The 27,893-nt window shown below is 41.0% G+C and overlaps 2 protein-coding genes across 7 annotated transcripts in view; one reads left to right on the top strand and one right to left on the bottom strand.

The window, feature by feature from the left end:
* Positions 1 to 439: 439 nt before the first annotated feature.
* zranb1a (zinc finger, RAN-binding domain containing 1a) lies at positions 440 to 17,318 on the top strand. Its single transcript, XM_008437128.2, has 10 exons — positions 440 to 768; positions 2,515 to 3,365; positions 6,227 to 6,414; positions 9,119 to 9,272; positions 10,627 to 10,698; positions 10,969 to 11,167; positions 11,764 to 11,884; positions 14,325 to 14,454; positions 14,958 to 15,187; positions 16,306 to 17,318. Exons 2-10 carry the CDS (start codon positions 2,549 to 2,551, stop codon positions 16,519 to 16,521), a joined length of 2,127 nt encoding a protein of 708 aa, XP_008435350.1. The 5' UTR covers positions 440 to 768; positions 2,515 to 2,548; the 3' UTR covers positions 16,522 to 17,318.
* A 1,792-nt stretch (positions 17,319 to 19,110) lies between these two features.
* The window catches only part of ctbp2l (C-terminal binding protein 2, like), a 69,955-nt gene continuing 61,172 nt past the window's right edge, over positions 19,111 to 27,893 (bottom strand). For 4 of the 6 annotated variants that reach the window (XM_017310843.1, XM_008437129.2, XM_008437133.2 and 1 more), the window contains exons 5-9: positions 26,767 to 26,981; positions 24,800 to 24,930; positions 23,061 to 23,188; positions 22,727 to 22,844; positions 19,111 to 20,743 (exon numbers count right to left, since the gene is read on the bottom strand). In XM_017310843.1, the coding sequence (XP_017166332.1) occupies positions 20,563 to 20,743; positions 22,727 to 22,844; positions 23,061 to 23,188; positions 24,800 to 24,930; positions 26,767 to 26,981 (773 nt within the window). In that variant the 3' untranslated portion in view covers positions 19,111 to 20,562. Of the gene's footprint in view, positions 20,744 to 22,302; positions 22,446 to 22,726; positions 22,845 to 23,060; positions 23,189 to 24,799; positions 24,931 to 26,766; positions 26,982 to 27,893 lie in introns of those variants that run through there. The other 2 variants (XM_008437130.2, XM_008437131.2) reach the window with 2 other exon arrangements.

Genomic DNA, 27,893 nt, shown 5'->3' with positions numbered 1-27,893 from the left:
AAAACAAACATTCTATATTAGACAAGATAATACATCGTTCACTTGTTATTAAAACATAGTGGCATCTAACTTGCCACTGTCAATATCGATGTGTGTGTCTGTGACCCGTGGCTTTAATCAATTACCTCTTGACTTCCATAAAGGAGGGTAACTCCTCCCACTCCGTTTCGTCATAACTTCCCAAGCCGTTCCCCGGCTAACTGTGGAGGAATGCACCCAAACGCATTTAAATGATCAGTGATGTAAGTTTTAAGCAGGAGCGTAATTGAGGACATAATAATGAGATGAGAGTGATTGTCAATCTATCAATCTATCTATCTCTAAAAGTTGTTGTATGACAAAAAATGGGTACCAATGTGAAATCTTGTGATACCAAAAATTCCGCCGGTTCCTGAAGGCATCCCAGCACTCAGCCAGATGATTGGTGACGACACCATGCTTGCGTTTATTTTGGCTGTGCTCCTCATTTGTCTAGCTGTCGCCGCCATTAAACCAGACGGGGACAGCTGTAAACCATGGAGAGCTGTGAATTTATACCGTGAGTCGCGGACTTCGGAGAGTCTGTCTTTGTACTGCGAGGTGTCGCTGGGCTTGTAAAGGTGAACATGTGAGAGACAGACGGAGTATTTCGGACAGGGAAAGGTTTGATTGAGCAGGAGGAGGGGAGACTTGGAGGAGGAGGCGGAGGTGGAGAGGGGCAAAAGCTGGACGGGCAGGATTTGTTGTGGTTTTCACCAGCTTTCAAGAGACCAACACCGTCACGAAACGGTAATATATTGCGTATTTATTTACCTTATTAGGTAACGTTGTGCCCTAGCAGAAGACTGTCGGTGTTTTGTCGATACTTGGCTAACGTTCATTCGCTACGAAGTTAGCTTGCCAGCTAGCAAGCTTACGCTGAAGGCTGAAAATCCAAACAAAGAATCCACACTATTGCACAAACTCAACACTGCCTCTGATAACATACAACTACTGTGTTGCTTTACCTATGTTGAAATTACAAGCTGCCACATTCTGAGGAAGAAATTGGAAAAAATGCGAAGCATTTAAAGGGTTCGCACAATTTAACAGAGCTCTGTTGATTTCAGAGTTCTTTGCCTCCTAAGCAAAAAAAAAAAAAAAAGCAAAACAAAACAAACTTCTTGTAAATATCGATATTTTTTTTCTTCAATTTTCAGCTATGAGATTTTCCTCTAAAATGTCACAGTATATTTGCAAACATGAAACTCGTCTTACTGCTGCAAAACAAAGATCCAACAAATTCTTGCAATTTTGTTTTTTCAGCATTTTGTTTTTTGTTATTTTGTACAGAGTAATGACTCAGATTTTCCCTGCTCTGCTCTTTGTAGATCAACAGGGTAGCAAGCTGTTATTATCTTGTTAGAGGGGCTATTCGGTTGTGTAGCCAGCCTGCAGTCGGCTGCCTAACATTGCGCTCGTAGCTTGCTTAAATCAAGCTACGAGCTTGATTTAATGTGTTTAATGGTGCTTTACACCATTAAACACAAAAAAACAAGAGTCGTGCAACGTTGAATAAACAATCAAAAACATAAAAGTTTGATTGCTAGCTTCAAAACTTATCTAGTTTTAATATTTTCTTGGTTCATTTTAAGAACTTTACAAAACTTCAAAAGTTTCCTATCATGTGATGCCCATGATTTAAACCTTCACCTTTGATCTTATGTCATAATTTTGTCATTAGCTCTACTTTCTCATACAGCTCAACCATGAGCAAGACCAATGTGCTGAATTTTACTCGCACTGTAACCCACACACCTGATCGGTTCGGTCAAAAAGCTTCCATGTCAATTTGAAAACTTGGAAAATCTGATTTACAACAATTCAGTAAGTTTGAGCGTTATAAAACTGAGCTTTCATGGTGTTGCTTTTTACCATTCTGCTTTAATAGACAAACCCATACCTAAGCAAATGATTTTGGCTCAGGTTACCAACCTTAACTTGCCAATTGTAGCTTAAAACAGCATCTCTCTTTTCTTTTTATCAAATAAAAGCTAATCAATGTAACAGCCAGTGTTCCTTTAGTTTCCCACATGGGACTAACGGCTACATTTGTCTTCCTCCTGCACTCCGTTAAAGGGAAGCTTTCTCTGGCATCCCATTAAAAGATCTTTAAATTATATGATGAAAGATTTTATCAGTTTAGAGCCTGTAACTTTTTAAAGTCTTGAAAACCGTCCCATTCCTACTTGAGACTGATGTGGTGGATGAACAAAAAGATATCCACCTTGTAACTGTTAACGATTCATGTAAAATCATTTTTGTGTGGCCTTTTTCTGATTTTTTTTAATGTAACCTCAGATTATATATATATTTTTGATACATAAATAGAAACTCTGGAAGCACAATGTTTTTCTGCTCAGTCATATTTTTCCATTCTTATCTATATTTGAAAAAATTCTGAAGAAATGCTTTTCTAATTGAATCCTAAATGAAACTTTCAATAGAAGTTTTACAAAGTCTGACAAGCTCTTCTCTTTTTTGTCTCACTTGTAGCTGGATTTTTCCCACCAGGAAAAAGCAACCCACAATGACGGAACAAAGGGTGAAGTGGGCCTGCGACTACTGCACCTACGAGAACTGGCCGTCTGCTGTCAAGTGCACAATGTGCCGCGCGCCGAGGTTAACGGGGCCCATCATTACAGAGGAGCCGTACAGAAACATCCCCGAACCCGATCCCGGTCCGGACTGGGATCCCGCTAGAACTGGGAGCGAGAGCAGCCTGCTGATCTGCCCGGACTCCAGCGCCAGACCCAGAGTCAGGACGTCCGGCGTGGCCGAGCTCGCCGGCAAATGGTCCTGCCAGGTGTGCACGTACCTGAACTGGCCGCGCGCCGTTCGCTGCACGCAGTGCCTGTGTCAGCGTCCGCGGGCCGGCAGCCCGACGGAGTCGCCCCAGACTTCAGGTACCAACGCAGGCTGCCGCCCCGCCGGCGTCCACTCCCCCGTGGACCCGTGCGAGGAATATAACGACAGGAACAGACTCAACACGCACCAGCAACACTGGACATGTACAGCTTGCACTTACCAGAACTTGGCCAGAACTACAAAGTGTGTCATGTGTGACCTCCCCAAACCCAACAACCAGGAAGCAGTGGGGCTCCCGGAGCCCGCGCAGTCCTGTCCCCTGATCATCGAGCAGGACGCGGCGCGGTGGAGGGGCAGCTGCAGTGGCAGCCAGCTTCAGAGGAGATCCCCTCCTACGGCCAAGAGGGAAGACTTCCAGAGGATCGAGGTCGCAGCTGGAGCCATGAGCACGGAGGAGCATGAGGTCAACTTCAAGAAGCTGAAGCAGATCAGGAACCGGATGAGGAAAACTGACTGGCTCTTTCTTAGTGCGTGTGCTGGTAAGCGTTTACTTTTCTTATTACACTTTCAGTTTAGGTAAAGAAACAGTTGTTGTTGTTTTTTCCCCTAATCAACATAGGTCGCAATTATACATACAACCCCAGTAATACCCAGTAGAAAGTCCTTTTTGACGCTTCGAGCATAGTCGATGCATATTTGAAAACTTTTATCAGAATTAGTGTTTTATTTTATCGAAATTATTTGGTTTTCTGGCACAGGATGAGCTTTTAAGCTTAATCCGCACTGTTGGTAAAGTGGAGGAAGGGGTTCGGAGGATGGAAGATACACATTTATTTTTCCTTTTTCTGAGTAGTAACGATGTTAAACAAACAAAAAAAAAAATGTTGAAATTCGGTCCAATTTAACCTTGAGGCCGAGTATGTTCTCAATGTGCGACAGAGAGGATCTTTGAGCATCTCTGGAGTGTTCCCCAGCTGGTGGGGCTGAATGGGGCGTCTGGGCAGAGCAGTGAGAGTGGAGCCTGTGACCAGAGTCCCTCTTGGCTGCGAGTCAACACACCCTGTAAACAGTGGCGCTTATGTCCCGAGCACGGACCTCCAGCAGACAAAAATAGCCTCGACAAAAACATGAGAAACTGTCAACAACAGAAAACCTGAAGGCAAAGCAAACATGTGACCAGCAGTGCACTCTTGACCTTTGCACCGACTGCACCTCCCAACTTGCTGTTGAGGATYAGAAATCACTACAGTTGTGCTAGGAGTACTACTTTTAGTCGGTTTAGCACATGTACGGAGGCAGCTGACTCGCTAGTTCTCCTTGTGCTGTTTCTAAGCAGGAAGTGTCTGAATCAAGCGGCGTAGTTTGACCAAGACGCCAAGCACTTCCTTTGGTCTGAGAACTCAAGTCTCACTTCACTGTGTTGTTTCCTCATATTTCTGCTGCATTAGACATCTGCAGTCGAGCCAGAGTCTCTGTCCCATTGGTTCAAGTGTCACCTTAACGATTGCCAGCTTCTGTTTTTGTTTTGTTTTGTTTTTGTTGTTTTTAACGACCAGGTTCCACTGACAGCAAGTTTTTGAAACTTTTAATTAGCGAAAAAGACGAAACGTTAGCCATTTTCAGTATCAATATCAGCAATTGTATTCGAGGCTAACAATCCGCAAATATTTGAAACCCCCTCTAAAAATGCTTAAAATTCTCTAGTTTATTAGTTCAACACCAAATTTACCTTAGTATTCATAAGTACCATGGAGACGGTCTTGGCGCTAAAGCAGAAGCTAACATCAACAGTCTTCCTTATCGCTGCTCTTTGGGGTTCAGCCAATCAGTGCCGAGGAAAATAAACGGTGCTCCTGGGTTGGCTGCTGTGGAAATGCCAGCCAATAGAGTATCAGACAGCATTGTGTCTTGGTTTTTCAGCTTCCCAAGCTTCATTCCTTTAAAATATATTTAGATAAACTCTGTTTACAATGATAGTAGTCATTTTGTACAGCAGCTGCTCTCGCACATGCAGTCTGTTTCTTTTGCTATTTAATAGGAACACTGTTTTTATGCTTTCTTACATTATAATTCTTAAAGAGAAATCGGAATCGGGTGAACTCACCGTTGACCGTTCAAGTCTTGATTTGAAAAGTCCTGATCAGTGTTTCTTTTAGGTAGTGAATGTACAGGAATTTTTTTGTTTGTTGGTTGTATTTAGTTTTTTGGTGGTTTTTTTTCTTTTTTCAATCACTAGTTGTTCACATCACAAATACTGTTGAGTGAAGTTGAAAACGATCAACAAATGGGACCGGGAATGTAAACACGATTACCGTCTAAAGTTAACTCTGTACCTGATGCTCTTTAGCAAAGAACACAAATGAAAATCTGAAGATAACATTTCAACTTTTATAGAGGAAAAAAGTAATCTAATATTTTACAAGTTCCTTTTCAGCTCTGTTGCTGTTACAGAATGTGCCAGCTGGAGTCATTTAGTGCCTCGTTATAGATGCGGGTTTGCAGAATGTCACTCAGCGTGTGTAAAATGAGACTGGACGGCTCTCAGGTTCGACTCACTCGCAGCAGCCACCCTGTTTCCTGGCAGAAAGAACTTCCTCACTACGGAGAAGCTGTTTGAGTTTTCCAGCGCCTTGGTGCCCCGTGTGCCATCTAGCTGTTGCACTTTTCACTCATCGCAGATGTTGCCCACAGGGTCCAGAATTAGAGGGGGTAACACTAATCCGCACAGGCTGTCCTCTGCCTGACACAACCATCTGACGGCTCTGGGTTTAGGCTGCAGGGTTTCGCCTGCTTTCCGCGACTGTATGAAAGCTGTTCTCACGCTAGCTTAGCTGGACGTTGCAGCTAGAGGTCATCCAAACTGTTAACTGACATCAAGAACTACGTTTGCAGTGCAGTCATTTTGACCTTCGCTTTGTCCATTTTAAACTACGAATGTTGTCGTTGGCATGTCTTTCAGACTAAAGTTGCTTTTACGTGCCGTCTTTTGTTAGCCATGATGCTGAGTGGAGGCTGATCCAAGAGAAAAAGTTAATGCGTTTTCTCACTTCTGTGACGCTATTGGTAAATGCGTCCCACTCAGTTGGCCCAAAGTCAGAATTGGTAAATTTTCCCTTGATTGACTCTGATTAAAGATTGATTGGTCAAATAATGCAATCACAGGTTTTATTTATTTTTTAATTTATTTTTAATGTCAGTTATATGCATTCAAACTAAACACTCCCAAGATTCTCAGGCTGTTAACAAATTGACTAGCAGTAGTTTAATATCAAACAGATGAAGTTTTGTATGAAGCTGATGGACAAATGAGGATTGAATTATCCTGCTGAAAGGGCTTTTATTTACTTTGTGTTTTTAATGCTGGTTTTTTGACCTTGCCGTCTCCCTGCCTCTGGTGTAGGAGTCGTAGAAGGAGACCTGGCCGCAGTGGAAGCCTACAAGTCGTCTGGAGGCGACATCGCTCGGCAGCTCACCGCTGACGAGGTCCAGCTCCTCAACCGCTCCTCCGCGTTTGATGTGGGCTTCACTCTGGTCCATCTGGCCATTCGCTTCCAGAGGCAGGACATGCTAGCTATTTTATTGACAGAGGTAAGCATTTCGACTGCAGACTTTTATTAGCTTCACCTGCCTGGACTGAAGCCATGCTCTGTGAGGAAGCTGGTACACAGACATCCCTTTGTTAAGCTTATGTTTTTTTTTTTGTTTTTTTTACATGCTCTTTTTCTGACCCAGCCAGAAAAAGCAGCTGCTGTTTATTTAGTTAGAATTTTGGTTATTTTTACTTTAAGATATCACTTCAAGGTTAAAGTTTTCTGCCTGATAGAATATGTTTTTTTTGAGGTTTGAACTGCAGTTTCAGTCTTGGGAGAGTTGTTTCGGTTTTCTTTTTAAGGACTTAATTGGAACAAACATTGGTCATAAAGCCCTTATGTAGTCATCTAAACTTGAAACAAAATCCATATTTTGCGATTTGCTGATGCATTACCGCTCACCGCCGATCTTGAGTTTTAAACTTTGATAAATTGAGTGAACAGGCAAAGCCTTGCCTGTCCGTGGTATGAGGAAGCATCTTAGAAATATGATCTGACTGTCACCATGAATGGCAAAATAGATGGGATGCCTTATTCTGCATTCTAAAGTGACCTGCAACTTCTAGATGTCTCTGCTACTTCACAGCTGAATTAAATAATTGGGTCATTAGCAGGACTTAACTGATGCCAACGGAGGTTTTATTTGCCCATTACGTAAAGGTGTGTTGGACCAAAGACGCATCTAAGAATTGCAAGGCACCGGTCCCTCAAGGACTGAGGTTGTCACGGTGTACAAGACATGTTGACAGTCTTATTGTCAGTAAAGGGTCCCCAATGAGCTCTCCATGGACCCCCAGGTTGGGAAATGATGCGTTATTACTTCCTATTCCCCACAGTTCACCGTGCAAACCGGATGTCTGTATCTGCAGTGGAAGTGCTCTTTAAGGATTACATGGAGGATTAGCCTGGCTTCAGTCACTTCTTCCTAATGGGGATGTTAATACAGACTTGGAGTGTCCTACAACCAGAGGAAGCAATGATACTGGAAGACGGAGGGTGAAACAAGGCCCTCAGTAAGAATTAGATTAACTAAGCCTGCAGTTATTGGTTTTAGTTGGCTGTTAATTGTCTTAGTGTTTGCGAGTTGTTTCCCTGGTTTGCGTTGATTTTATACAGTAGTTTTATTAATGCACAGRAATTAAGTGTTAGATATGAATCACTAAATACAAGTGGTGTAACATTTACATAGTGTGGATTTTAGGAGGGAAAAGCAATCAAAGTTAACTAATTAATGTACTATTTACAGTACAAGACTAGAAACGTTAATTAATCTCAATACTGATATGCAATTCTAAACTAAGTTTAGAATTAGTTTAGTTTAGAATGTCAGCGCTGTGATAATTGTGCCTTTATTTTGAAATGGTAAAACCCTCATTTTATATAAAATGTTCCCTCTCGTGCAAAGTGGAATCTATAAGATTATTTTAAGTTCTGATCATGATAGCTGCATCAATTGTTTGCCGATATTGATATTTTCTGAACCAGAACTCCTTTACTTAAACATTAAGTGTTACTTTTGGTCTTTGTGAAGTACAAGTTAATATGAATAAACCATGCTGAAAGTGTCAGTAATACTCCTGCATAATGTGCATATGCCATCGCTCCATTTATGTGTACAGAGTTCATCACGGCATGAAGATTATAATTTAATCTTCATATTCATTGTTGGTCACAGAGCTCCTAAGCGTGAGCTACCGAGGTGGAAGGAGACTAGACGCACTTCAAAACGTTACTGGTTTYCAGAGACTGCTACTGTCTGCTCTGTGGGTTTTTGTGGGGTGAACTGTTGGTTAAAATAAAGTGAAAAGCAGCTACACCCTCTTGTCATTCATGAGCAGAAACGACACTGCTGTGTGTACACAAGAAACCAAGAACTTTCACCAAACGGCCTACATAAATAAGAGTTTGCTGCTTTGGTTAAATTGTGTCAAGAACATAAGACGGTGCCCATTACTAGCTGTTCTCAACAACTTTAACTTAGCAGTTAGGTTAGGGCGATTAGCTTCGCTAACTTAAGTAGCCGTCCTTGTATATTTTCTACGCCATAAATGTTCTTATGGAAGTCACAGTTTGTCACCAGTTTGCTAATATTCCCAGAGCCTACATTTCCCATGGAAGATGATGGTTGAAATCTTGGAGGATACGAGCAGATGGCCTTCCTGTTTGCTCAAGTTTTTTGTGGCTCTAAAATTTCTCAATTTCCACCTCTTTTCACAAAACATGCATGTTTTGTCTCATCACAACATTAAATATATCCCAAAGAAGACGTTGTCCTTGGGTAGCTGTTTTAAACTTGAAGTAATCTGACAAAATTGAGAAATGCACTTATTAATATGCAAAACATTTACCTATRATACAAGAACGTAATCTGTATATTTTGTCATTTTAAGGGTGAAATTAAATTCTGGCTGCAACCTTAAGCTTCCAATAACTTGGGACCATGTCAGCTTGGTGGCCTGAGCCCATTATCCGCTCCATAGTCCCAGCTATCACAGAAAGAATTAAAAAAATATATATATATATATTTTGAATGCAGTTCTTAATCTGTRCACAGTGTTTTGTTGTATTGCTAATATTAATTGCATCTCTACAGAAAATTACTCGCACTGGATTAAAAGTTCCCGATCCGTCTTTATAACAAATGAATAATTTGACAAAGACGACGTCATTTCCAGCYATTCGGTATCCTGTTCTTGTTTAAGGTGAACCAGCAGGCAGCCAAGTGCATTCCATCCATGGTGTGTCCTGAGCTGACGGAGCAGATCCGGAGGGAGATCGCSGCTTCCCTTCATCAGCGCAAAGGAGACTTTGCCTGTTACTTTCTCACTGACTTGGTCACCTTCACCCTGCCTGCAGGTACTCATCACACGTCGAAACTCATCACACGCCGATAYTCATCACACGCCGATACTTGCAGCTTCTCTACACGTGTAATGTCCCTTGTACGCTTTATAGCAACGTATTGAACAATTGATTACATTGACTTTTAGCTCCAACTGGCAGAATTAGTGATTTGTTTTCATCTGTGAGTTTGACACCTSCAATAAAACGTTGCCTTTTTGACTGAAATGGATTAATCTTGTTAATACAGTGAAACTTGTAAAATGCGTAGGGCTGTTTTAGAAATCTGTGAGATTTTTTTAAACCCTTAGAAAAGATGCTGTGTTGACTGCAGCTGCTACTATTCTTGTTTTATAGCTTTCTTTTTCTGCAGACGAATTTCTTGGTAAAAGATTTGCTCAGAGAGATCCTGGGACCCGAGGCATTTTTATGACGGTCAAAGAAAATTGTACGTTTCTAGCAAYTTTTATCTCCAACCTCTGTTTGAACTAGAACTTGAACGAATTATCTGCAGGTCTTATCAAAACAGAGAGGAAATTGACCAATGTCAGCCTAGCACTTCACTTGACCACCAAGGAGCAAAAAGCTTCAGTTCATTTAAGAAGTTTTTGTAAGAGCCTGGTGTTTAGATCTAAAGATGTAAACTTTAGCTGACGTCTTATTATAGTAGCCTTAGTCACAAAGTTAACTCATGTGAAATTTGTGACTAAGACTGTCGAGACTATCATACTGAAACTGATGTTGAAATAAAATCTATTCGTCATGATGACAAATGGATACTGCGGCATCCTGAATRTTTTTCCAACATGTATATTAACTTTTATGTCGTATCAGACTGGAACAACTAAAAGACATGACTGGTGCCAGGCAGGAGAGAAAAAAATAAAAATAAAATCCTGATCTGTGCTTTCCAGGTCGGAACAGTGCTGACAACAGAACAGCCAACATCATGACTCAGAACTTCTTGAATAAAAGATTACAAAGCACGCAGTGTTAGATGTGAGGCTGTGCGTCTATAATGTGCATGTGTGTGATGCCAATTATGTTACTGCCGAATGATTTTTGCCCCAGGCCAGCTGCGGGGTTCGGTCTCTCCGAGAAAGCCGTACGGTTCAATACCGAACCAGAAAATAGCCGGCTGTGTTCTCGCTCTCTGTCGCCTCGGCTCGATGCACACAGAAACGCACACTCCTGCGCCGGGCCGCAGTGTTTACACTGGACCATCGACTAAATGTCATGAGGGGAATGGAAGTGCAAAGGGCATCCCTCCTCTGCGATCCATTACTGTGGAGTTGATGTTGCTCTCCGCTCACAGCACAATCACTAAACGACGGCCACGAAAACAAACGTTCCTCCTGTGTTCCGGCAGATATCGAGGACTTGCCCCCTGCTGTTCAGGAGAAGCTGTTTGACGACGTGCTAGACCGAGATGTGCAGAAAGGTATTTGGGATTTATTTTATTTTTTTACGTATCTGATATCTGGAATGAAAGAGTAAGCAGTAAGCCGACTGTCTATTGGAGAAATCGGAAGCAAATAAAACGGCTACTTGAAAACCTTCTGAATCATCCTTTGTTAAATGAGAAAAATAAAATTTTTCTTAAAGCTGTTTTAAGTTTTAAGTTTCAAATAAATCCTGGTTTGATGGAATATTCATTGTTTTGTAGTCTTCACGACAGATCATCATCAACCATTTGTCATTTTGTCCGCAGAACTTGAAGAGGAGCCTCCGGTTATTAACTGGTCTCTGGAGCTGGGGACCCGCCTGGACAGCCGTCTCTACGCCTTGTGGAACCGCACGGCCGGAGACTGCCTGCTGGACTCCGTGCTGCAGGCCACCTGGGGGATCTACGACAAGGACTCCGTCCTCCGCAAAACCCTCCATGACAGCCTGCACGACTGCTCCCACTGGTGAGGCGGCAGAGTTCTCGGTACCGGGGAATCCTTTTGACATTTCTTTATCCACACTAGACAATGTTGTTTTTTTACCATTTTAGAGTGAACCTGCTTTGGCCTGTTTGACAGACACTAAAAAAATCTGAATGAACCGACTATATTAGATCTATTTAAGCTTTAAAACTGCATCATTTTTAGCCTGTGAAAACTCTTACTGAAGCCAGTTTTCCCAATTTACATGTTCTGGTCTGAAACGTGAAACCATTTTTAGCGGTTGCCCCTGAGGCTTCCTCATTGTTTTCAGCTTTGTAAGTGAGGATTACTTCTCACTTTCTTATGCTTTTTCTTTGCTAAAATAAAACGCAGGTTGTTGATCTATTTCTGCAGGTTATTTCCATACATCCTAGGCAGGAAAATTCTAAAGATTTAGGGAGAGATTCAACATATAAAAAGTATAAATTATGTGAACAGCTTTGATTTATTTTATTTTTTATGTGGATCACTGACGAAAGGTCCTACATTGAGATTTAATTTTTTAAGTAGGACATTGGGTGAGTCAAGTAAAGGGAAAATCTAGTGTAACCTTTTCTTTTTTCCTTTGTATTTAAAAGGTTTTACAGTCGCTGGAAGGAGTGGGAGTCCTGGTACTCGCAGAGCTTTGGTTTACATTTCTCCCTCAGAGAAGAGCAGTGGCAGGAGGACTGGGCTTTCATCCTGTCCTTAGCCAGCCAGGTACCTGTTCCTTTATGACTGATGTTTACAAAAAATAGAAAACTACGAGAAATATATTTGTATATACAATGTAATCACAAAAGTATTTACACATTTTTTGAGCTTTTTTAATATTTCGATTCAGTTTAATCAAACGTTAACTGGCTGTTTTAGATGAGACGGGTAAGAAAATGTTTCAGGGAAACACTGGAAGAAAACTTTGAGACTGAAAGACTTGTACTGGAAATAAATGGTCCACCTTCCAGGATGACAACAACCCTAAACATAAAGAATCTTTGGGTTTCAGTGTGGCCCAGTCAAAGTCCATTTGAAAATCTATGGCAAAAACCTAAACATGGCTATTTAGCTGTATGCTTTCTTTAATTTTGCCACTTCTATGAGTGGGTAAAACTTTCAGTGTTGTGCAAGTTGAGACATAACCTCAAAAGACTTGCTGCAATCAATYAGAGSAAAATCAGTCTGGAAACAAATACCTACTTTAGTTTTTAATTTAAAAAAAAAGTGTATCCTTTTCCTTCTACCTTGTAGTTATGTGGCTATTTTGTCACTTAAAATCCCAATAGAATGCATTGAGGCCTGTGACTGTAACCTGACAAACTGGAAGAGTTCAAGTAATACTGATGTTTTGCCAGGTGCTGTAGAAACAGAAAATATCAGTTAGTCTAAGATATAGAAAGTCATTTTGCATATATATATATATATATATATATATATATATATATATATTTAATATACGCAACAGCGCATGACTAGACTGCACGACTAGACTAGGTATTATTTTTCGTACCAGTACTATTAAGAGATTTGCGAAGAACTGAGGTGGATTAATGGAGTTGCAAGGAGAGTAGCTGCAGATTGACAGCTGATCTACTTTAGTGACACGCCTGCTGAGGCAGCACTGCTCCTCAGCACGTGATTTGGGGATTTAGCTGAGCCACTACTCTGACAGGATAAAGAAATATCGCAGAAGCTTTGATTAGATATCCTCCACTGAGCCTGAAAGTGCCAGACATATGATGTTGGATGATGGCACATTTTCTGTGTCTCACTTTGTTTCTTTTGAAGCTTTTTGATGCGGATTGTTGCGTCTATTTGAGAGAAGTTACATAATCTGCTTTCTGCTTATTCAGTTAGTACAAAGATAAGATGAGCAGGTTAGGGATGGGCATGGAGACAGAAACAGAACTGCTGTGTTGCTTTAAAAAAAAAAAAAAAAAGCCTTTTTTTTAAATCCCTGTTGCCTCTTGTGCAACTCTCTGTATGTTTAATGTACCAAGATGAAATTGTCTCACTGTTCAGCGAGAATCACATTTGGATTTAGGCATTAAGTTGCTTATCATGTTCCTACTAGCTATGATCCAAGAAACCAGTTGGAAGCTTGGAAATCCAACCTTTTTTTTTTTTTTTTTTTTTCTCCTGGTGATTTAACGCACCATAATGAAACACCGCTGGACCCCAAAGCAACACCCACCCTTCAGTGGGAAAGTTGTTACTGAGTAGAAGTTTGCTTTTGTCTGTATCATGGAGGTGGTTAGGTTGAAGAGGAAGCACAGATGTAGGATGCTAATAAAAAGGAAACCATTCTCTGTGTGGTGAGACACGTTTGCGGTTTGTTCAGTTTTGCTAAAAGCATCAAGCGGATGACAGGAAGGCTGAACGGAGCAAAGGTGATCTCTTGGTTACTGTCGACCTTTACTGTCTGTTATGGGACATGCCGCATTAGGAAATATAGGCAGACTTTTGAAAATCTTTAGAGATAAACATTTTAGACTTTCTGTCGTGCGCAGAAGACGCCTGCTGTTTTTAGTAAAACTGGCCTGACAAACTGTGCTAATTTGTTAAAGAAGAGTTTAAAAATAATCTCTAAACTTTTAAAATCCGGGTTCCTACAGCCTTGAAAAATACAGAATTTGTTTCACCTTTTTCATATGTCAAGATTGAAAAAAAGAATGGTATCCTTTAATTTTCTTCCCATATTTCTGAGAATAAGTTGCTCTACTAATCCATGTAATTTCTCCCCTGCCCCCATGTTTTTTTGTTTGTTTTTTTTTTAATTAAAAGATCACATTGTAGCGTCACACTACTATGATTGGTCCATTTGTGATTCTATTTATCCTTCAAATTGTCTATCCGTTCATTCGTACAGCCAGGTATTTGCATATTTTATATTTAAAGTGAGTTATTTTGCCTGGACACTCTCTAAACTTAAGTCGGGAAAATATTGAAATTTGACTTGGCGAGAGAATGTGCAAGAATCCTTACAATAAGTAATAAAAGCCCAGTTATAGCTGCAGCAGTGGAATGTTTTTCACCGTTTCTAGCAAATATAACTGTGTACTGCTAATGGGAGAAAGACTAAAGCACAAATCTCATACACCTGACCGGAAMTGTCTAAATATTAGATGTGAAATGAAATGTTGTCTCCTCTGCTTTCCCTCAGCCCGGGGCCAGCCTGGAGCAGACCCACATTTTTGTTCTGGCGCACATTCTTCGAAGACCCATCATAGTCTACGGCGTAAAATACTACAAAAGTTTCCGTGGGGAAACGTTGGGATACACTCGTTTTCAAGGTGAAGAGTCCAGATCTTAGTCGATGTGGTTTACTTACTTTTTTTTTTTTTTTTTTTTTTGCTTATGCGTTTAATTTTTTTGTTGTCGGTGAATTCTTCCACGTCAGATAAAAAAAATGTTTTAAATTATTATTTTGCGAGGAAATTTGCAAGTTGATATTTTCATGCAGTTATACCTCTGGCTTTCATATACAAACGCATCGAGCGTACAGCAGGAAGTGCTCTGGCAGAAGTGGCAGCACAGAGTGTGAGTTTGCTTCAGACGCTCTGCTCTGCTCTGCTCTGCTCTAACAATCCTCTGTTTGTTTCCAGTCAGCTGAAAAGCTTCTGATGTCAGATCTGAGCCGGTGCTTTGTCCCTGCTGACTCTCACACACAGTTTAAAAATAAAGTGTACAGTAGGACAGCCTGTTTGTTGCGAGGGGGGCCTGCGGGGTCACCGGGTTCGCCCGGTCCCAGCTCGTTGAMTTCKGGGGTTTTTTTTGTTTTTTTTGCGTCCCCCAGGTGTGTACCTTCCTCTGTTATGGGAGCAGAGCTTCTGCTGGAAGAGCCCCATCGCCCTGGGTTACACGCGGGGACACTTCTCCGCCCTGGTGGCCATGGAGAACGACTGTTACGACAATCGCGGTGCAGGCGCCAACCTCAATACGGACGACGACGTCACGGTCACCTTTTTGCCGCTAGTGGACAGCGAGAGGAAGCTGCTGCACATTCACTTCCTGTCTGCTCAGGAGGTGGGCACTGATGTTACTAATGTAGCTGCAAATTTTTTCTCTCTCTCTCTCTTTAGCTTGACAATTGATATGCTTATTTATTTTTTTAATATTTCGCATAGAGTTGTGGTCAGAATATTTCATTCTTCCTTTTACATGTTTTTTTTGGTTTGTGAAAAGGAGAAAATCCTAAAAAATAATATTTGGATGAATGCAATTGTACATTTTTCATGGCCATAAACAAGCTTCTGACATGATTCTGATGAAAGATGTTTACCATTTCTAATATTAATAGAGCTCATTCATTATAGCTTTCCTGGCTCAGAAAGTAATTTTGTACAAAATTCCCTATAGATTGTGTTGTGGGGAATCGGCCTGCTTTATCCACATCAGCATTTTTTTTTATCCTGATTTTTTCCGCTAAAATGGATAATTAAATTCCCACAACTGTTGACTTTAGTTTTAGGTGAAATGAGATCCATTTATACCAATTATTTTGATGGAATTATTTTCTTCAACAAGCAACCCTTTTAGGAATTCTAGACGTCATTTTCATATGCAGGATATTGAAGTTCTATGTGATGTTTTAAAAAAAAAAAAAAAAAAAAAAGATTCCCATTTTCAATTTTCATAAATCTGACAAAAGCTGTTTAAGCGTAGTGCACCTCACTGGGGTGACATTCAGGAATGAACAGATGTGTGACCGTTAGCTCAAAGCTAAGCTCTTCTAACGTAAGGAAGTAAACTTAGGGCAGAATCTGTCAGCTGTGGTGAACGCTGCGGCTCGACTCTTTACCGTTCACGCATCATCAGTGAACTTCTACCAGGAAGTGTTAACGGTCAGACCAATGTCTTTCACTCTTGCTTTGGAAATTTGCAGCTTCTTTAAAACATATCGTAGAAACGCGTATAACCAAAATAACGGTTCGGAAATCTCGTTCAACCAACACAAGTTAGTTTTGGGAGAATATTTTCTGCTTGGATAAAATGAAAGGGTAAAARAAGKGTAGGAGGGAAAACAACAAAACAAAACWTGACTTCAGCTTCCGGTTTGTTTCAGCGCATAGTCTCACCTTGTAAAAGACTTTTGAGGAAACTTTTATGTTTGAAGTATTTTGACGTGGCTTGCTTGCGACCAGATGGGGAACGAGGAGCAGCAAGAGAAACTGCTGAGGGAGTGGCTGGACTGCTGCGTGACGGACGGAGGCCTCCTGGTCGCCATGCAGAAGAGCTCCCGCCGCCGCAACCACCCCCTGGTCACCCAGATGGTGGAGAAGTGGCTGGACAGATACCGCCAGCTCCACCCCTGCACCTCGCTCTCTGACGGCGAGGAGGACGACGACGAAGATGAGTGAGGACAGTTGGAGCTTTTGCTTCTTTGAAATGGACATCGTAGGCTCTGGGTGAGAGTACCGGGCTCTCTAAGCTTTTGTTTTGTTTTTTTTTTCTCTCCCCCATCCCCCCTTTCCCTCAAAATGTAAACCACTTCCCTGTTATAATGCATGATTTCCGTGAGCTCTGTTGCAGAGAACGTATCTCTTCCCCCATTTAAGCACATAAACGCTTCTTAGTTCAAATTCCAAGGCTCACATTCCCTCCCCACGTTTGTTACCTAGTTATCTCAAAGAGCTAAAAAAAAAAAGAAAGAAAGAAAAAAAGTCAGAATATGTTTGAAGATGTACCGTATTCCCCAAGCTGCAATAGATTAGCATTTTCATCTACACACTTGCCATGAAGAAATTTGCTAGAATGCCAATTCCATTTGTTTCGTCAGTGGTTGAAGAACAATATGTTTCGCTGAGCACTTATCTTGCCTTATTGATGCTGGATTTATTTATTTCAAACGCCCGGCTTTTAGTTCTCCTCTTTCTGCTCCCCCCACTTTCGTTTTAATTTTGACCCGAGTTTTATTTGATTCACCTCGTCTTGAAGTATTTCATTTTGCACAGTTTAAAAACCTACATGTTGTCAGGGGAAGGGGTGACATTCAAGTTTGCTGACATTTTTATGTGCAACTCGTAGCTCATGTTTGTGTTTTGAAGAGTGAGGGGTGATTAGGGGTGACGCCGGCGGGGAAAAAAAGAAAACCAAACACTCTGCCTCTTCTGTGGAGAGCATTAGTATTAAACTTAACTCACTTGCATCCACTTAATTTTTGTCTTGGTTTTTATTTATTTATTTTTTTTTGTTTTGATATGAGGATTAATCCGGTTGGAAATATTAAGATATGTTAAATTGGATATAATCTTTTGGAATTGCAAGAAAAAAAAAAATCAAAATAATTCTTTATACCAATAAACTTTATGGATTGGTTTTGGGAGGCGTAGATGGCCAAATTTCCCTTTACCACTTTTTAAAAAAGTCGATATTAATATTTTTACATTTTTGCCCCCGGGAAACATTACATATTTTTCTTTTTATCCAGTACTATCCTCGCAGGCCTACTGTTTTTTGTTTTGTTAAAGAATAGTTTCTATTGATAATATAGTAAAAACCCTTAATTGAAAATCAGAAAACATTTTTTCATCTCGTAGTCAGACCAGACTGGATGCTTATTTTTATAAACATGAGTATGAAAAGTACTGAAAGTGGCTTGTAATTTTGGCTTTATTGTGACTATATTCTGAAATGTTACAAAAACAATTACCCAATAAGTCATGGAGGAAAGATGGAATGCATTATGCATAATTACTGACATCATTTTGAATAATGTTGTAAAAAGTGCAGATACTTTTATATTCAGACCTCAAAGGTTAGATTTTAAGAAGTAACAGATGTTTTTGGAACATTCCAGAAAGCAACTTGTAACTTTGTAGGAAAAATATTGACTGTGATAAATATAACTTATAATATTTACTGTTAAAAGTTCCAAGAAATGCAAAACCCGGGTTGGGTTTTATCCAAAGTGTTTGGATTTTAAATCTGTGAGTTCAGAAAAAAATGTGGACAGTATTAAATTCAATTTCTGCATTTTTGTTTTTTAAACATGAAGGAAAAACTCCATTCTATATGTGTAATATATGAGATCAAATATTTTGGATATCTACAACTGGCGATGCACAGATATAAAAATCTGGGGAGATATGGATGAGAACTGATATTTATCAATATTATATACATTCCCCTACCTTTTCAACACCAAAACAAATGCAGCAATATCATGTACTCCCTAGAGCAAACATTAAAAAAAAAAATAAAAAAAATAAAGTTGAAAAAATCTAGACTGTAGCCTGTAACTTCAGAAAAAATATTGGCTACATTATCAATAATTACAGTTGGAGGATTGAGGGGAAAAGAACATAACCACTTTTCAAATTCTTTGAAGATAATGATTAATTTAAAAAAAAATAAAAACGTTCCTTCCATGGGTTGTGCTATGCATCATTACTGAGTACTTTTAGTGTGGAGAATTAAACACAGATGTGTAGAGTCCCACAATATTTTATTTTCAGAAAATAACCTGCAAGTCTGGGGATATGTGGGCTGTAATGGTCTTGACCACATCTATAGTGGTTATCGTAATATTGGTGCTTGGAAGTAGCTTTTGTTCGTGGGAAAACTCCAGAAAGCAACCTGTAAGTTTGAAGAATACACTGGCTGCATTCCATACGAGGTAAAAGCCGCCGTAAGATGTTTTCTTCTAACGTTGCACGTTGCCTTCCAAAACGTTTCAGAAAGAAAGCCTGTAAATTCAGAGGAAGTACAAACTATACGATCCATGATTTCAGACTTTATATTATTTATCACAGCCTACTAGTTGTGTCGTTTTCATGAGAAGCGAACGTTTTTAAAGATGGAAGGCTTGATAGTTCATTGTACTACATTTAAATGTATTTGATCAGATCCCGGAAGGCTTCCAGTCGCGTTCGAAACAAACGTACTGAAACCAAGACGTCTTCTGAAGTCGCGCCTAAAGATCAGAATCAAGTAACACGACCACTGGATCTCTGAATCATCTCTTTATTTGAACTGTACTGAATGCTAAATGTTCACCTTGTACAAGAAACAAATACAAATACTCACACTAAAAACAAAAACATACTGCTGGCTGCCTCTTCCGCTATTGTCGGGACACTAAGGAGTTTCAGCTATTGCTCTTACAGAGTACAGGACGACCCCCTCCCATTCCCCAAAGAACCAGGCCTTGAATAGAACAAAGAAACCATAAGGAGGGAGGAGAGAGAGAGAGAGAGAGAGAGAGAGAGGATGGATCACATAGGACTATGGTTATAGGAACATTTAACTAGGCAATACAAATCTAACAGGACTCCTCAAAACTCTTTAACACCAAAAACATATGATGCACCTTGTATAGAAAAATACCACAATGGAGAGGATGATGGAGGAGAGAACATATCCAGACTCACCGGATTAGTCTTAACTTTCTTTTTTTTTTTTTTTTTTTTTTTTACAACTCAAGCGATGACAATTCAATGGGAGGGAAATCTGCAAAAAAGTGTTTTTCCTGAGTTAAGAACTGAAGTGTGCTTTAACCCTTTCCTGCCAGCAGTGAATTTACTCAGGAACCTGAATGATCACTGATGGTAGTCGCAGGTTCCCCCTTTTTAAAAACCGAGGTAGCTGTACACCTCTGTATATAACTTAAAACTTTAACCCTCATATCGTTCACCTACCAAAAAGTGGACATCTCCAAAGTATAAAAGTGACCCCTGGTGGCGATGGTGATATTGCAGCTGTGAATTGCTGGCAGGAAAGGGTTGAAAATCACTAGATTATTAGAACTGATGACAAATCTCATGTTTATTTGAATGATAAATAGATATATGTTGATAATAAATTCTTAATCATTCACACTAAAAGAAAACGAAATAAAATCTTTTCTGAGCCTTAAATGGGGGGTGGGGGAAATCTAAACAACGCACACTTGTTACATAAAGGAGGGATCGGAAAGGTGTTGGGAGTTCAGGAGGGGGATGAATGAGGTCCAGTAGCACAGGATGGTCTTTTTTTCTGTTCTTCTGAGAAGTGGGCCTATATTTCCCATGAGCTCTGGTTTGTATAGGGTAGGCAGAACAGAGTCTCATCAGGTAATCATCCTGGAGCACTAAAAGCACTGGACTCTGTGTCCACAAGCATAGGCATGTCCCCAAGGTGGAGGAGGAAAAAAAAAAAAACAACTCAAAAACATCATCAAAGAGTAAAGTCGGTACAGAACTCAAACGGACAGAGTAAAAACCGAAACTTTAAAAGTACAAATTCCCCCGTAACACTTCCTTAGTTCCCATTTCCAGGCTGGTTCAACAGGCAGCCGCTTTGTGTCGCTTTTCACTGTCTCTTGGTCCCCAGGTTGGTCGGTTTACTTCGTGATCGGTTGTTGTTGTTTTTTTTCTGAACGTCGTCAGATGAGATGTTCGCTGCTCGGATCCCTTCGGCTGCTATTGCTCGGTGAGGTGCTCTCTGGTCTCGCCGTGTTTGGAGGGCTGGTTTGGTGACGGGGCCTGGGAAGGGTGTGTACCAGAGGGCAGAGTGTGGGCGATGGGGACCCCACCGGGCACCATGCCCTCTAACGCCCCCGGGAGGCCGCCTGGAGCCACTCCAACGACACCCGGCGGATATCTGGCGGCGGAGGAGTCGAGGTTAAGTGCAGTGTAAGCTAAAATATTGAATTTCAGCACACATCTAGAGATCCTACTGCCTCTTTTCCACCACAGAAGCCTCTTCAGGAACTGATTCACACATTCTTATTAGAAGTTCCTGCATTTAAGAGTTCGGCTTTGATGGGAGTTAGACTTTTAGAAGTACCAGAATTAAATAAAGCTATTAAAATCTTTAATGATTGTAATTTGTGAAGAAGTGCTAAGCTAACTCCCCTATGCTACGGTATATATTGAACAAATTTAAAAGTGCTAACCATTTGAGATTACTTATTCTGTTATCTCCGTCAATATGAAATGCTATTTCAAGCTGAATAAAGGGCAACAATAGGGACAACTTATAACCAATCAGTTAGATAAAAATGTACTATTGCCGTGTTTATATCATCAACTTACATCTATATACTGTACAAAGTAAAAAGTACTGTACAGAGTCTGTGCACCATTGTGTTCTGAATGATCTGAAAATGCTAATGCTAATGTCGATGGCCTTGGAATGCTCCCCCAACTTACTCGGAAAGTCGAAGAGTTTTTCAAATGATTTGAGATCCAACATGGCCGCTCAATTGCATCATCAATAGTAACCTTTGGTGGAAACATGCTTATAAGACACACACCTAAGAGTGTGTCCAAGATCAATGTTACATGTGTCTGCAAATACGAGCAGAACAAATTAAAAGTGGCGTTTGTGGAAAGTGTCGCTCAACGCATCAGAGGTGCYCAGTTSAATGAATGGCGTAGWTGAAGTCGGAATTTCAACAGTAGCTTAAGTAGCTACTGTTCGCCGTACCTCTTACGAAACATCGTTTTAAGATTTACCTTTCACATGAAAGCTCAACTTAATTTGTTCAGATTAGAGTCGCATAATCTTGCAGCGTTGATATTAGATGYACTCCTACAAGTACGTGTTGTAAAATAAACATGTTTTCACCACGTCTTGGTTGATGTGAGGAGCGGCCATCTTGAAACTCAAAGTTGGTCTTTATGTGACACTTTTGTAAAAAAATTTTTTTATTTAGACCTAATTACAGAAACATTTTGTTACTTTTAATATCATCCTCTTTGGGAGTCATGGATTTTCTTCATTTTAGTGAGACTAAATCAAATCCTCATATTTGCTAAGCCTCAACGAAAAACAACTTAATTAACATAAAGTTAATTTACATAAGCTATCTAAAGCTCTTGTTAGGCATTCTAAAGTAAGTAAACATTTGTAGTTCCTGATTTGGCTCTGTGATATATTTGAAAGAAAGAGGCACTAAAGGCTTTCTAGGAAGAAAAAAAAAATCACAATAAAACCCATAAACCAGCAAAGAAATTATCCCCAAACAAACAAACAAACAAAAAAAAAAAACCCAGAAAGAGGAAACCACAGAAAATCTGTCCATCCATGAGATTGCATCTGAATTGCATCATGCTTACTGGGACACTCAAAACCCACATTCACTGCCATCCAGCTCTACTCTGAGTTCAGTCAAACGGGTGAGTTCTTGAGGGGGAGGAGGGGGAGGGGTCTATAGAGGTAGGGGAGGGCACACATCAGGTGAGTTTAAGGTGAGAGGTTTCCCATCCATTGGTGTCTCATTTACCTGCTCCTGATCTAGGCATTAATTTTGTCTTGGGGGATGCCAGTTGTTACAGCCGGGAGAGTTTGGTTCACTTGGCTGCATGAAAGAAGGAGACGGAGGCGGACATGCTGAGATAAAAGAACCCAGAACTGAATATAATGGACACACAGGTAGAGTGTCTGGGGGCTCTGTGATACAGTATCTTGCTTTTTTTTTTTTTTACATTTTGTCCCACCACACCCACAAACAACGTTGATTCTTATTGAGATCGAATATAAAACGAGTTCACTGCGAAGAAAATTATATAAAATGATCTCTGTCCTTAAATGAACTACTTTTGAAGACGCATACTGCCCTCCAGAACTTTCCGCTCCTACCTGTAGGCGGCGCCGTTGAGCTCAGGGTGAATGCCTGGTTGCTCCATAACTCCCCAGGGTGCCGTGGTAACAAAAAACTCCTTGTTCACACAGTTTCGTAGACTATCGGGGATTCGTCCTGCCAAGTGAAACGGACAGAGTAGAGGATGAATCGATCCAAAAAGATGGAATGAGCCGCTAGATGGCGCCGAGGAGCAAACGAGTTGAWTAAACATATGCAAATCAAGATTACGTGACAGCCTGGATGTTGTTGTGAAATGCTGGTCGAGCATAAGGACACACGGAGCCAGAGCTGACACCTGTTACAGGGGGGATCTGTGAATGTTCTGTGTACCTGTGATGGCTCTTCGGATTTCAGTGGCAGCCGCCTCCCTCATTTCCAGAGAAGACTGCTCACTGTACCAGGCTGTGTGAGGCGTGCAGATCAGGTTTGGCGCGTCTTTCAGAGGGCCCTGTGCAAAACTGCAACACACACACACACACAGAGTTTCAATATAATTTCCGATTGACAATTTTACGGTTTTATAGTTTCTAATTCTTTTTTTTTTTTTTTTGACGGCTTCTAACATTTTTAATAAAAAGCAATTTCACTTTTTTTTTAATTACATGAGTGTTTTCCATAAATCAACACTAAACCTGTCTTCCACTTTAACAATATGGTTAAGCGGCTAATTCATTACTTTTGTGGTATTTGGAACGTTAGATTGGCTCCATTTCAAAATCTAGAATCCTTAGAAAAATCAGATCAGCTGAATTATTCAAAAAAATAATGAATGAAACCCACAATTCAGTTTATGTGAAAATGTAAAAAATTACATTAGGCCGATAAAAACATATTTTAAATGCAGAAATGTTTGATCATGCGAGGGGCTACGCAATGATGTGGAAAACCRCCAACTTGGCAGTTCTCTAGGAAACCATCACTTATAACTCTAAATGGCRGRACRGTGAAAACACAAAGACTCATTGCTAAAGAAACCGGATGTTCACAGAAAGCATCCAAAAGCATAGTAATRGAAAACTTAAGTGAATCAGTCGACAAGAAAGTTTYAGAGCCCTTCATGCTTCCTTCTGCTTACAAGCCTTCTGCAGATGCTCATGTGATTTTTCCGTCAGACTTGTCACCTGCCCACTTGAGTACTTCTGACAGTATGATAATGGTTGAATGGCTAACGATGCCTGACCAAMMCCTATAAAGCATCTATTTTATTAAAATGACAAAATAGAAAATAAATCACATTTTTTGTTGATGTTCAAAAATCCTGAGATGCCCCCTCATTGTGTAGAATCAGCCAGYCTCCTRTYGAATAAAGACAAAATTTCTCATCCTGTTTATATTCCTTCTCCTTCTCTTCCTCTGTCCTCACAACATTCCTGTTTGATCTGCTTGKGCAACGTCTCGGCAGCAAATCGGATCCGTGGGACAATAGGGGGAAAAAAAAGTTATGAAATCTCTCCCCCACCCGCCCTGTTGACATATTAGGTTAGTAGAGCAGGAGCTCCAGATCCATCTGGATCACTTTCARCCCCCCCTCCCACGCTGCAGCAGCAGCCAGTCAGTTGGGCAGCCAGCCGGAAACGCACAGCATCCAAAAAACTCCCATGATGCCCCTGATGCGTGAACGACGCATCAGCACCAGCTACCCTCTGAGATCTGAAACATGGATCTCTAAAAAGGTGGGAAACTGGAGGACAAGAGTTAAGTGACTTCTTGGCTCACAGCTTAGAAGGCAGAAGGCGGATGTTTCTGCTAGCAGTTTTTAAGCCGTTTGAGCTCAAATTCAGACACAGAAATCTACAGTTAGCTTATGGCCAACTAAAGCTTTATCTATTAAAATATGTTTAAAGCTAAAACAATTACGTTGTCATTGCTTCCAGGTTGAACAGTTTAAGTACATTAAACAAAGGGTGGTGAAAACACATTCTACTGGAATTTTCAGACTTGCAACACATTGTCAGTCAAAGCAATTCCTCCACAACTCTCTGATTGACCCTTTTAGATGAAGATCGGGTGCCTTCCCCCAACTGGCTGAACTTCCTTTCGTACGTCCCGGTTCTGCCTGAGCGACTTACGCGAAGGGCTCAGTTTCATGGACGTCCAGGGCGGCTCCCCGTATCCTGCCCTCCTTCAGCGCCTGGGCCAGAGCTTTCTCGTCCACCAGGCCTCCCCGCGCGGTGTTGACCAGGAACGCKCCCTGACGCATCTGCGACACACACACAAAGAAAAGGAAAAGAAAACGCAGTTAAAAAGTGGAGAGTCCGCCTGTCTTTTYGATTATTTGCGTGATCGAGAGCTGATCATCAGACTGCGTGTTTCAGGTTCGGCCTCTAAAGACCTGAAAGACAACGATGGGGTGTTTATGGAATGAAACGTCTTACAACAAATGTGACGGGGAGATAAATAAAGCCAATCTGCTCAGATGAGAGTAATACCTTCATCTTGACAAAAGCCTTTACACTGGCAGGCAGTCTTATTAGGCTCTGCTTGTTTTCACACACACATATGCACACACACGCACGCACACACACACACAGGCACGCACGCACGCACGCACGCACGCACATTTACATTTTAGCAGCTGAGAACCGGCAACATTTTTTAGACGCACTAGTGAGGAAAAAGTGTCGCTTCATCGCAGCACTTAAAGAAGCAACTGAGAGTCATGAGCTTTGTAGAAATATGCATTTAACTGGGTTAGGCTGTTACTCCCACTCCTACTTATCTCTTCATGCATTCAGAACATCTCGAAAAGGAAATAAGGAGGAAAAGTGCAGTCGTTCGCACGTCGTTCGCAGTCCCTCAGCTTCCCTGCAGATGTCGCCTCAGACGGCGAGTCGGAGAGCAGCTCTGTCCCTCCGCCTCCCGCTGTGCAGCCAGTCAATATATTTGCTATAGCCGTGGGCTGGTGCTAATTGCATTTGACAGAGCAAAGGAATGAATTTGTGTCCAGCTTTAGTGGAGCTATCGGATAAAGAGCTGGTTCTTTTTTTTTTCTTTTTTGTCTTCACCCCTCCTCTTCATTCTCTGCTTTCTTCAGGTCGGGACATCCTACAAGCTGGAAGCGTAATAAAAATACAGCTCATCAGGGCCCACTTACCAGACATCGCTGCTTTGTGTTCAAGTCAGGGCGCAGTGCACTGATCACTTCAGATTTAACTTCTATCCTCTGAGGTTTTTTCCCTGCTGTCCGTGTCTCTGACCTTTTAAGTCCAGTCACAGCTACCTCAAAAATATCCACGACTTTATAGCTTCAAAGTGTTATCCCAAGAGAAAAACTCAAACGCCTGTCAACGTGCAGTGACATGAGAGTATTTTTTTTTTTTTACTTTTTTGCTTTCTTGACGCATAAATGTTTCAAATCATATGAGTGTTAACTTCAGACAAAGTTAACAAAGTTTAAAAAAAAAAAAAAGATTATTTCCTTTATTAGGAGAAGAAGTATATCCAAACAAACCAAATACAATGTGAAAAAGTAAAAAAAAAAAAAGAAGTAATAGTTGCAATGACTGCGTTTCAGACATGAACTCTTTTCTTTTTGGAATTGTCACTATAACCCAATACAGACGTCAACGTTGGAGAGACGGGTGTTTTTCTTGTCTTGAAAAAAAAAAGCCAGGACAGACTTTTAAATCGAAAGACCAGCTAATCTTGCATTTCTTCAATATTTGTTGAACATGCGGTGTGACTGCGAGACCTTCAAAGCAAAAGCACAAGGATATTTGTAGTAAAAGACAGGCTCAGCAGCTTTATTAATAGCAGAGAGTAGAAATAACTTGAGAGCTGTCGTCTGTGCAGTTCTTTTAGGTTAAATTGATCAGAAGTAAATACCTTAGTCAATTAAACGAATTCTCGATTACATTGATTACAAGATCCTCTGGGTTTGTTTTGTGATACTAACCGACGTATAATCATCTTTGATTCATCCTGATTTATCTTAATCCGAAATATTTAATGAATATAAAGACCTCATCCTTTGGACAGAATTTTGATAAGATTCACCACACACCACTGTGGTTTTAACACGTTAGGCTGTTTTCACCTGTTTGATGGTGAAGTCGTTGATGAGATGGTGGTTGTGCTCGTTCAGGTTGCAGTGCAGGGAGACGCAGTCGCTCTGGTAGAGCAGGTCCTGCAGGGTGTAGACGCGCTGCACGCCCAGCGAGCGCTCCAGTCCGTCCTGCAGGTACGGGTCGTAGAAGAGGACGTTGAAGCCGAAGACCTTAGCCCGCACGGCCACCGCCTGACCCGAACGACCTGCGGGCGCAAATCATTTGCGTAAACGCACGGTCCAAATGTGTGCTAAGGAGAACATTAGTAAACAGATGGCCTTAAATTACGACCGAGGAACATAGCAGTCAGGTCAGTAAATATGAGATGCAGCTGCTCTTCGTTGGAACAATAATTTTCAATTAAAAATAGTTTGATAGTTACACCTCCGATACAGATTTTTGCGCAAATTCTGCGAAACACCTCTTATCTTCAAATGCAAGGGTCTCAAATCAGTTCATGACTGTTTGTTGTAACAATTTCCACCAGCGGAAGCTGCTTTCCTCGTCTTGAGGAGATTAAAATCATTGAGGAATTTAGGGAGAGAGTCGTGACACAGAAATCATCTCACACAGCGAGGTAACAGACAGTGATTCAGAGTGGGACTCTGCCGCACATATTAAGCCTCTCCGTCTCTCGCGGACATGTGTTGTGTAGGATGAGAGTCTCCTCTCGAGTTGTTGGCTGGGGGAAGCGTTCTGCTCGGTGGCTGCAGAGCAAAGGAGAGCTGTCTGGTGTCAGCTGCGGAAAGGAGCGATACGATGTCCTTTATGCTCTCTGGGACTCGTGATGGAGCGTCGTGTCCATTAAGAGAAGGGAGGATTCAGAACGGGGCAACTTGAAGTTGCAGCTAAATTAACAGCTAATTATTCAGTCATTTTCTAAGTAGATTTTAAAGCGACGGATGGCGAAGTGTTTCTAACGTGATGAATCGTTTCACTTTTAGACGCGCCCGGCTTCGGTTTCTGTCGTAGCTACTTTACACCCGGGTATTTCCCGAGCACACTTGAGCTCCTCAGAGTCGAGGAATCAGGGTTCCTGCACATATTTAATGACCCATTTTCAAACGTTTCCAAGCTCAGATGAGCAGACGTTCCCTGTTCATTTTAAATGCACTAA

The sequence above is a fragment of the Poecilia reticulata genome, linkage group LG19 (assembly GCF_000633615.1).
Source record: "Poecilia reticulata strain Guanapo linkage group LG19, Guppy_female_1.0+MT, whole genome shotgun sequence".
Taxonomy (NCBI): domain Eukaryota; kingdom Metazoa; phylum Chordata; class Actinopteri; order Cyprinodontiformes; family Poeciliidae; genus Poecilia; species Poecilia reticulata.
The sequence above is the reverse complement of the archived record's forward strand: the minus strand, read 5'-3'. Positions and strand labels throughout refer to the sequence as shown.